This window comes from Rhinatrema bivittatum, chromosome 9 (assembly GCF_901001135.1).
Source record: "Rhinatrema bivittatum chromosome 9, aRhiBiv1.1, whole genome shotgun sequence".
Classification (NCBI taxonomy): Eukaryota; Metazoa; Chordata; class Amphibia; order Gymnophiona; family Rhinatrematidae; genus Rhinatrema; species Rhinatrema bivittatum.
The window spans coordinates 54,875,671-54,886,223 of NC_042623.1; the positions used below are offsets into that span (position 1 = coordinate 54,875,671).

General features: G+C 43.0%; 1 protein-coding gene across 1 annotated transcript in view; it reads left to right on the forward strand.

Annotated features, from left to right (window-relative positions):
- The window catches only part of DLD (dihydrolipoamide dehydrogenase), a 54,692-nt gene extending 44,738 nt beyond the window's left edge, over nucleotides 1-9,954 (forward strand). The window contains exons 11-14 of the mRNA XM_029615644.1: nucleotides 2,646-2,835; nucleotides 3,620-3,757; nucleotides 4,367-4,456; nucleotides 8,061-9,954. Of these exons, the coding sequence (XP_029471504.1) occupies nucleotides 2,646-2,835; nucleotides 3,620-3,757; nucleotides 4,367-4,456; nucleotides 8,061-8,126 (484 nt within the window). The 3' untranslated portion in view covers nucleotides 8,127-9,954. The remainder of the gene's footprint in view (nucleotides 1-2,645; nucleotides 2,836-3,619; nucleotides 3,758-4,366; nucleotides 4,457-8,060) is intronic.
- The last annotated feature ends 599 nt before the right edge of the window (nucleotides 9,955-10,553 follow it).

Here is a 10,553-nt window from a genome sequence, read left to right on the forward strand (position 1 = left end):
TACGAGAATCCAGGTCCAGTCTATACTGTTGTGTTGCACCTGGAAAAGGGAATGTATCTGGAGAACCCAGACTGGGTGGTGGTAACCACAGACATCAACCTCAAGTTGTGGGGAGCGGTGTGCCTGGGGCGGACTGCCCAGGGGCTTTGGTCAGCAGAGGGGAAGTGCAAGTCCATCAATCACCTGGAAACAAGGGCAGTCTGCCAGGCGCTGGAGGCCTTCCTTGCCTGGATCAGAGGCAGGATGGTTCAAGAATTCTCGGACAATGTGACGACAGCAGCATACATCAACTGGCAAGGAGGGATGAAGTGTCATGCGGTGGCTCTGGAAGCTCGGCAGTTTTTTGGGTAGAGTTCCATCTCGAGGGAATAGCGGCCTCTCATGTCATGGGTGCAGATGATGTGCAGCTGGATTTCCTCGGCAGACAGCATTTGGATCCGGGGGAGTGGGAGTTGTCCCCGGATGCTTGGGATCACATCTGTGCCAGGTGGGGCGTCCCCCAGTTGGATGTTATGGCGACGTGAGCCAACACAAAGATGGCGAGGATTTTTTTTTTTTGTAATTTATTGTTTAACACAACCATAAATAAGTGTCATACAATGAATTGAGCAGATTGAAACCATAAACAGTATGTGTACATGACATGCTAGATTGTCATCCCTTACACAATGTTAATATACTTACACACATTCAAGATATTGTTTAACAAATATATCGAAACAGCATGGCGAGGATTTTCAGTCGCAGAAGAGAACTCGGGCATGGTGGGGCTGGATGCTCTTGTGTGCCCTTAGCCGATGGGGATTATTCTGTACGTGTTTTCCCTCCATGGGCAGTTGTCGGGTAAGTTCTTTGGCACATAGTCGCATCTGGGATCGGTGGTGCTGGTGTGCTAGAGTGGCTGCAGTGCCTATGGTTCTCGGATCTCGTGCATCTTATGGTAGAGGGACCCCCTCAGATTGGCCCATCTACCACGCTTGCTGCGACAAAGGCCCATATTTTTGGATCGGGAGGCTCACTTCTGTTTTGCGGCATAGCTTTTGAGAGGAGGCAATTGTGTCTCAAAGGCTATTCGGAACAGGTTATTTCTATCCTCCTCCAGGCTCAGAAATCTGCTACATCTGTAGCATATGTCAGCGTCTGGAAGGTCTTTGAGTGCTGGTGCCTGCAATGCCATTTGGATCTTTTATCTGTGGACGTTCCTCAGATTTTAGCCTTTTTGCAAGAGGGATTTTCTAAGGGTTTAGCCTATAACTCCCTCTGTGTTCAGGTATTCGCTTTGGGTTCCCTTAGGGCAAGATGTGGGGGAGGTCTGTGGCCTCTCATCTTGATGTGGTTCATTTCCTGAAGGGGTCAAGCATTTACGGCCTCCGATTCAGAAGTTGTGTCCAGATTGGAACCTCAGTCTTGTTCTGAGAGTACTTTGTGGTACGCCATTTGAGCCTTTGAGAAGGGCGACGTCGAAGGACCTGACATTGAAGACAGTGTTTCTGGTGGCCATATGTTCTGCCAGGTGGATCTTGGAATTGCCGGCTCTGTTGTGCAGGGATCCTTTTCTGCGTATTTCTAATGGCGGGGTCACATTGCAAAAGGTCCCTTCTTCCTTACCGAAGGTGGTGTTCTCTTTTCATGATAACCAGATGGTGGATCTTCTGGCCTTTCTGGAGTGTTCTAAGGATTCTCCTCAGGAGAGAGAGCTGTATCTTTTGGATGTGTGCCGGACTCTGTGGCGGTATTTGGAGGTCACTAATTCTTTTCGGCGGTCAGATCACCTTTTTGTGTTTGGGGGCATGAAGAAAGGTGATAAGGTCTCACAAGCCGTGATTTCTCGTTGGCTGAAGGAGGCCATTTGTTCTGCTTATGTTTGTAAGGGTTGCAGGATTCCAGTGGGGCTGAAAGCGCATTCTACAAGAGCGAAGGTGGCCTGTGGGGAAGAGTGTCAGTTGCTATCTCCTCAGGAGATTTGTAGAGCAGAAGTGGGATCCTCTCTTCATACTTTCACTAGGCATTACTGTTTGGATGTGCAGGTGCAGGAGGATGTGTCCTTTGAGAGCATACTGCGTGCGGGTCTTTCGGGTTCCCGCCCAGTTTAGGGTGCTTGGGTACATCCCAATTGTCTACACTGATATGGGTATGAACAGGAAAGGAAAATTAGTTCTTATCTGCTAATTTTCATTCCTGTAATACCACAGATCAGTCCAGAGACCCTCCTAGTTGATGTAATATATTCCAAAGAGTTTGTGTTTGCAGTATGTACATACGTTTTTGGGTTTCTGGAGGTGACAGAGGCTCCAGAGTAGGGGGTTCCATCCCTGCTTTACCTGTTCGCCCTGGAGAGGGTTTTAGATTCAAATCTTTGGCTTGGGTACGGGTCAATGCTGAGGGAATGCGGGTGGCACTCTTGTTTATGTAGCAGTGCCTCAAAGTTTTGTTCTCTGCCTCCATCTGCTGGTAGGGAAGCAAAAGCCACTTGTCTGGACTGATCTGTGGTATCACAGGAACAAAAATTAGCTGGTAAACAATTTTCCTGTCATTTTCTTTTATACTGATAGAAAGATGCAGCATTGCTACTAAATGATTGCATGCACCCGATTTAATGTCAGCAGTCATTATTGCTCAATGTGTTCTTTGCTCCGCATTGACAGTATCTATGCCATCGGTGATGTAGTTGCTGGTCCAATGCTGGCTCACAAAGCGGAGGATGAAGGGATTATCTGCATTGAAGGCATGGCTGGCGGTGCAGTTCACATAGACTACAACTGCGTGCCGTCGGTGATTTACACCCACCCGGAGGTGGCCTGGATTGGTAAATCGGAGGAACAGCTGAAAGAAGAGGTATGTTCACCTTCTGATTGAGCCGCACCGGTCTTGGGTTTCATGGGCTGCAGTTACCTGAATTCAGGAGCTGTGCTCTCTCCGAAACTAATAGAGAATAAAAATCTTTTCAAGTTTGAGCTATGCCAAGACTCTGCCGAAGAGGAAAGCAAAATGGAGGGTTTCACAATGTTAGGGGGGATATTAATTCAGTCTCTACTTGACCCCTAATTAAAGGCACCCACTCAGGGAGTTCCAGCCTCATACATAGCATTCTTTAGATTTAAATGCTTCCATTTTCAACCTTGCAGTCGTGGCTGAAATAGGGTCTTCTGTGGCCTCCAAAGCTCAAGCATTGGTATTTGGGCAGTTTATAAATTGCTATAAATAAATATAATCATCAAAGAATTATGTACATGTAATATTGGTAAAGCTGTCCTTTATCATTCATATTGGGAAGTTTTAGTTATAACTATTCTTTTAAAAGAAATGTAAATACATTTTACTTCTGTGTGACATCAATCATTTAATTCCAGCTAAGCAAACTAATTTTCCTCCAGCTACATTTGAAAATAACTTAAAGAATACAATCTGCATGTAAAAGTAAGTGCTAAATGTGGTGGAAATCACTGCTGATTGCAGAATCTTAGCAAGTTAAAGAGGAAAGTCTTAACACACAATTTCTAAAATGTAACCTATTGGGCATTGCGTTATTCAGATATGATACTGCACAGATCTAACTTATGTGGTTGATTTTGGAACTTCACTCAGCATGACTTGGCGCACACTTGTCTGTATTTTGTAGGGCACAGAGTACAAAATTGGGAAGTTCCCATTTGCTGCTAATAGCAGAGCTAAGACCAATGCAGACACAGATGGTTTGGTGAAGATTCTCAGCCATAAATCGACAGACAGGATGCTGGGAGCACACATTCTAGGAGCGGTGAGTATCTCACTAGATAAATCCACCCCTCATCCCTTCTTCAAACCCCAACCAGGATAATAGATAGGAGGAAGAGAGTTAGTTGGTTAATACAGTTGATGCATATGATGATTTTAGTCTTGAATAATCTTTAAATTTTGCATCTTGTTAAGTACTAGCCAGCCAGTGAAAGTTTATATGTTGTAAAATCCAGCATCGGACAATCTGATTGGCCAGTTTGAAGCTTTCTGGAGTATAAGGGTGACATGTGGCCAGATAAATGGCTGGAATTGGAGCTTATGGTTCTTCTGTGGCTTTTCTTTGAGTGGAGAAAATCTAGTGGTACCTTTCATTGGGATCTGATGGAGGGTGCCTATCTTGTATAGGACTGAAAGATTTATAAGAGTCATTTTGATCACAGATGCATTTGCATTTTGTCTTGTATCCTCCCGCCAGCAATAAGAAAAATGGACTAGATGTCCGAGGGTCCATGTGTTAGACTTTCTTTCGCTGAATGATTTCATTTTAGAATGGGGAAAACACCGTTTTAAATCCTGCTTATTAAGTTCAGGATAAATTATCCAACACTGCTAAATGAAGTGATGAGATGTTGCATTTGTTTTCTTAAAGGGTGCTGGGGAAATGATCAATGAAGCTGCTCTTGCTATGGAATATGGAGCATCTTGTGAAGACGTGGCCAGGGTGTGCCATGCGCATCCAGTAAGTGTTAAATGTTAAGTTTACTGAAAAGCATTACCCATTCTCTTAAATGATTCTCTTTGAGTCTTTGCCCCTTACTTTTTCTTGTTAATAAGCCTTTGTGAATAGCCTATAGCAGCAGTTTGCAACTGGTCCTCATGACCATACAAGGAGATTTGTGTTTTCAGCATGGCCTTGATGAATATGCATGAGATATTTGCATACATGGGAAACACAGTAGAGGCAAATAGCCACAGTGAATATGCAGGAGAGAGATCTTGACGACCTGTTTGTTGGGAGGTTGGATTTGAAACCACTGGCTTGCAGCATTTTCTCTTTCCCACAGAGGAGGGATATTTAACACCTATTTGAACCTAGATATGCAAATCAGTGGCCGATCCTAAGGAGCAGGGTTGGCTGTCCATGATATCAACCAAAGGCTGTAGTCCCTCCATGGACACAGATGTCCAACAGGATAAAGATCATACAAGAGACAAATTGCTCAGAATCTATATGGATAGAAATCCCATGGGTGTTGGGTAAGAGTATAGTGATAGGAGTTTACTACCCTCCACCTGGACAAAATGGTCAGACAGATGATGAAATGCTAAGAGAAATCAGGGAAGCTAACCAATTTGGCAGTGCAATAATAATGGGAGATTTCAATTACCCAATATTGACTGGGTAAATGTAACATCAGGACTTGCTAGAGACATAAAATTCCTGGATGTAATAAATAACTGCTTCATGGAGTAATTGGTTCAGGAACCAACAAGAGAGGGAGCTATTTTAGATTTAATTCTTAGTGGAACGCAGGATTTGGTGAGAGAGGTAACGGTGGTGGGGCCACTTGGCAACAGTGATCATAACAAGATCAAATTTAAACTAATAACCGGAAGGGGGACAATAAGTAAATCTGCAGCTCTAACACTAAACTTTCAAAAGGGAAACTTTGATAAAATGAGGAAAATAGTTAGAAAAAAACTGAAAGGTGCAGCTGCAAAGGTTTAAAAGTGTTCAACAGGCATGGACATTGTTTAAAAATACAATCCTAGAGGCGCAGTCCATATGTATTCCACACATTAAGAAAGGTGGAAGGAAGGCAAAACGTTTACCATAATGGTTAAAAGGTAAGGTGAAAGAGGCTATTTTAGCCAAAAAGCATCCTTCAAAAATTGGAAGAAGGATCCATCTGAAGAAAATAGGATAAAACATAAGCATTGTCAAGTTAAGTATAAAACATTGATAAGACAGGCGAAGAGAGAATTTGAATTGAAGTTGGCCATAGAGGCAAAAACTCATAATAAAAACTTTTTAAAATATATCTGAAGCAAGAAACCTGTGAGGGAGTCGGTTGGACTATTAGATGACCGAGGGGTTAAAGGGGCTCTTAGGGAAGATAAGGCCATTGCAGAAAGACTAAATGAATTCTTTGCTTTTGTGTTTAGTAATGAGGATGTTGGGGAGATACCAGTTCCGGTGATGAGTCAGATGAACTGAATGAAATCACTGTGAACCTGGAAGATGTAGTAGGCCAGATTGACAAACTAAAGAGTAGCAAATCACCTGGACCGGATGGTATGCATCCTAGGGTACTGAAGGAACTCAAAAATGAAATTTCTGATCTATTAGTTAAAATTTATAACCTATCATTAAAATCATCCATTGTACCTGAAGACTGGAGGGTGGCCAATGTAACCCCAATATTGGTTTAATGGAACACAGTCAACATGGATTTACCCAAGGGAAGTCTTGCCTAACAAATCTGCTTCATTTTTTTGAAGGGGTTAATAAACATGTGGATAAAGCTGAACCAGTAGATGTAGTGTGTTTGGATTTTCAGAAGGCGTTTGACAAAGTCCCTCATGAGAGGCTTCTAAGAAAACTAAAAAGTCATGGGATAGGAGGTGATATCCTTTTGTGGATTACAAACATGGTTAAAAGACAGGAAACAGAGAAGGAAAAAATGGTCAATTTTCTCAGTGGAAAAGGGTAAACAGTGGAGTGCCTCAGGGATCTGTACTTGGACCGGTGAGAGAGATATATAGAGAGAGATATATATATATATGTATATGTATGTATATATATATATATATATATATATATATATGAATATGATGAGTGAGGTTGTCAAATTTGCAGATGATACAAAATTATTCAGAGTAGTTAAATCACAAGTGGATTGTGATACATTACATTACAGGAGGACCTTGCAAGACTGGGAGATTGGGCATCCAAATGGCAGATGAAATTTAATTTGGACAAGTGCAAGGTGTTGCATATAGGGAAAAATAACCCTTGCTGTAGTTACACGATGTTAGGTTCCATATTAGGAGCTACCATCCAGGAAAAAGATCTAGGCATCATAGTGGATAATACTTTGAAATCGTTAGCTCAGTGTGCTGCAGCGGCAAGGCTCACAGACTTTTATCATGGGTTACAAAAAGTGTTTCAGTATCAAGAATCCTCAGAAGAAAGGACTACAGTAAACAGTTAAACTACAGTATATACAGATACAAACATGTATCCACTGCTGGGGACAGAACAATAGAGGTCTTTAAGATCATGAGAGGTCTTGAACAAGTAGATGTGAATCGGTTATTTACACTTTCGAATAATAGAAGGACTAGGGGGCATTCCATGAAGTTAGCAAGTAGCACATTTAAGACTAATTGGAGAAAATTCTCTTTCACTCAACGCACAATAAAGCTCTGGAATTTGTTGCCAGAGGATGTGGTTAGTGTAGCTGGGTTCAAAAAAGGTTTGGATAAGTTCTTGGAGGAGAAGTCCATTAATGGCTATTAATCAAGTTTACTTAGGGAATAGCCACTACTATTAATTGCATCAGTAGCATGGGATCTTCTTAGTGTTTGGGTAATTGCCAGGTTCTTGTGGCCTGGTTTGGCCTCTGTTGGAAACAGGATGCTGGGCTTGATGGACCCTTGGTCTGACCCAGCATGGCAATTTCTTATGTTCTTATGTCTGACCCAGCATGGCAATTTCTTATGGTACGCTTAGGCCCCCGCCCATGATCTACATCAGGGCTGTCCAGCTCCGGTCCTCGAGGGCCACAAACCAGTCTGTTTTTTAGGATTTCTCTAATGAACATACACGAGACAGATCTGCATACAATTTAAGGCAGTGCATGGAAATTTATCCCATGCATATTTATTCGGGTTACTCTGAAAATCAGAGTAACCCGAATCAGTGGCCCTCGAGGACTGAAGTTGGACACCCATGATCTACATAATCCTCACCATTCCTTGTATTCATTTATGTTGCCTCCTGCCATTGCACCACTGGAACCAGCTCCCTCATCCTTACCAAATTTTCATCCTCACCTATTTGAATTAGCACCCCCTAGCCTTTACAGTTGAACTTTATCTTCCAGAATGCTTTCTTGGGTCTCTTATCAATCTCAGGGACTGGGTACTGCTGACTTAGGGAGAGTTTTGTATGTGACCACATTAATGCCAAAATAAATAAAAATGATCACCAGGAGAACTTTACTAAATGATCATTGGAAGAAGCATTTCCAATGCTAACCCAGTTCTGTAGGGTCTTGTAGTGATATTTGATTTTTCCCCTGTACTTACATTGTTTATCGCTTCTCTTTTATCTACAGACTGTCTCGGAAGCCTTCAGGGAAGCAAATCTGGCTGCATCCTTTGGTAAAGCCATCAACTTTTAAAGGGAGAGCCTCTCGTCTGTATATAGATTTCTATTGAGAACTGACCTGGCATATTGGAGGAAAGTGATTATCCATTTTTGTCTAAAGAGCAGCTATTTAATAAACAAAATTAACGGTAGCTTGGAATAAGCACAACTGTCAAATTCCCTTTTAAATATATTTAAATGCATTGCCACAGAAAAGAGAACTTGTTTACCAGCAAAGCCAGATTAATGTAAATGTCTTTTCTACTGCCTCCTGGTGATGCAGGGGACAAAATGTGACTTGGCCAAGGTCGTACAGCGAGGCAGTGGAGAAGAGGAATCCTGAACCCATGTCCCGGGACATCTCCTGCATCATAGTCCACTAATCTAAGCCTGTGGCTACTCCTGTGGGCAGCAAATCATGCTGAAGACGCACATTCTAAACCTGTTACTGGATGAAAGTTCTCCAAGCCCCCAAATATAAAATATCTGCTTTTGCTGCTCTCGCCGAGCTTTGTGCTATGTGATATTTGAATGAGTTTGTGAAAGTGATGGGAGGGCTGTACTCCTGCAGCAGAGTTTGCTTTTTTGACAAACTGTCCAGGTAATTTATAACCCCGTGTCTTATTAAAAATGCCTCAGGAGTCTAGGATTGATAACGGAAGGGTAAAAAGCTGAACCTCCTGATGAATGCAGCTCAAAGGTGGAAGGAGGGGGTTAGAAGCAGGAAGAACAGTAACTATGGAACAGGAAGAATTCAAAAGGGAAATGGAGGCTCTTGAATTTCAAAGAAGGGCAGGTGTAGGAAAGGTCAGGAACCAAAATGGGCAACGTGGAGGGAAAACCAGAGATCAGCTTGGGCCTGAGGCATTGCAGCAGGGACAAAATTTGGGTGCACTGGATGAGCCTTTGGTTTCTATACTTTTTGTGTTAGATGTGAGTAAAGGGAGGGGGAAACTGTTTCAGAGAGGGCCAAACCCTAACTGCAGTTGGTTGCAGCACCAGCTGCGTTGGCGGGAAGCTCTTGCCGGAACAACCTTTGGCTGTGTGGTGATATTTTAGAGCTCGGTGACCGTATGCAAAGCAGGTTATGCTCTTGATGTGCAACCTGAACAGTAGTAATGTGTATGAGTTCCAATTTGGCTGCCGTGGGTGGGTAGGAGACTAAAGAACTGGACTTCCATCAGATTAGTTTGTAAATAGCAAGAGAGCCAGAAACCCAGTTTGCAGTTGTGAACCTATCACTGTGTTACCGCTCTATCAGCATTTGTTTGTCATGCTCTGTGCCACAAATCTGGGGTGCTTGAAACCAGATTTAAGTGTAAGATATGGATTTTATTAAAAATATGGGCGCTAAAGCAATGTAATAAAATAGGGCAGAGGGAAAACTTGGCTGAAAACTAGTTTGTTTTGTTTTGGGGTTTTTTTTTTTTTTTAAACAAGCTTCAGTATTTCTAGACCACAGGCAGGTATGAAAGGAGCTGGTTCAGTAGTTCTGGTTTGACATAGTGTCAGCTCCCTTTCTATAAGTGAAGAGGCAGCGGGGGGAATGTGTTAAAAGATTGCTTTTTATTTTGAAAGTGCTGCTGGTGGCAAATCTTTTATTTTTCTGTACCTGCTTTTGGTCTGCTGAAGAAAAGAAGAGCATGGGGTAGGGGTTTTAGAGTCCAAAAGGAAGAATGACCAGAAGCCAGCACCAGGGTGGCAGACTGGAGGAAAAGAGGAAGTGGGAGGAAACGGAGCAAAAAGCTACAGACTGGAAGAGTGGACCAAGCCCTGCTGTCTCCTCAAAATGGGGGTGGGGGGGGGGGGGGGGAGTGAGAGAGAACATGGATGAGACTGACTGGAGGCAGATCATATGGATAGAATAAGGAGCAAAAGAAAAGAAAACATTGTAGAGAAAAGGGCAATAAATTTGTCTATGCTTAAAAGTATCTGCCAGTTCTGCTTTTTTTTTTTTTCCTGCATGATGACACTAAACTCAGACTTCTGTAGCCATGAAATTTACAATCTATGCCATGAACATTATACAATGTGCTGTGCTGGGTGGCACCAAAAGGTAGAACAAGCCCAGCCTTCTGTCTCTGATCATGGCCAGTTTTGACAGTTCCTGTTTGTACCCCAGATCAGTCCAGACAAATGGGTTTTGCATCCCTACCAGCAGATGGAGGCAGAGAACAAAAACTTTGAGGCACTGGTACATATCTGAGAGTACCACCTGCAGTCCCTCAGTATTTCTCTGTCTCCAGCAGATGGTAGAGGTGCAAACCTGCAGTCTGCAGTTCTAGGGAGAAAAAGGAGAATCGGGGAAAAGAAGGAAGGTTCTTAGAGGCGACTCCGCGAGGTATTAGGTTCCATCATGGGCCATCCCTTGGGTACAGTAGGAGGAGCGGGGGGTTGGTTATCCCTGTCCTAGCTTGGCCCTTGTCTGCAGGGGTGGTGACAGCCTGGGATCCTGGTTCCC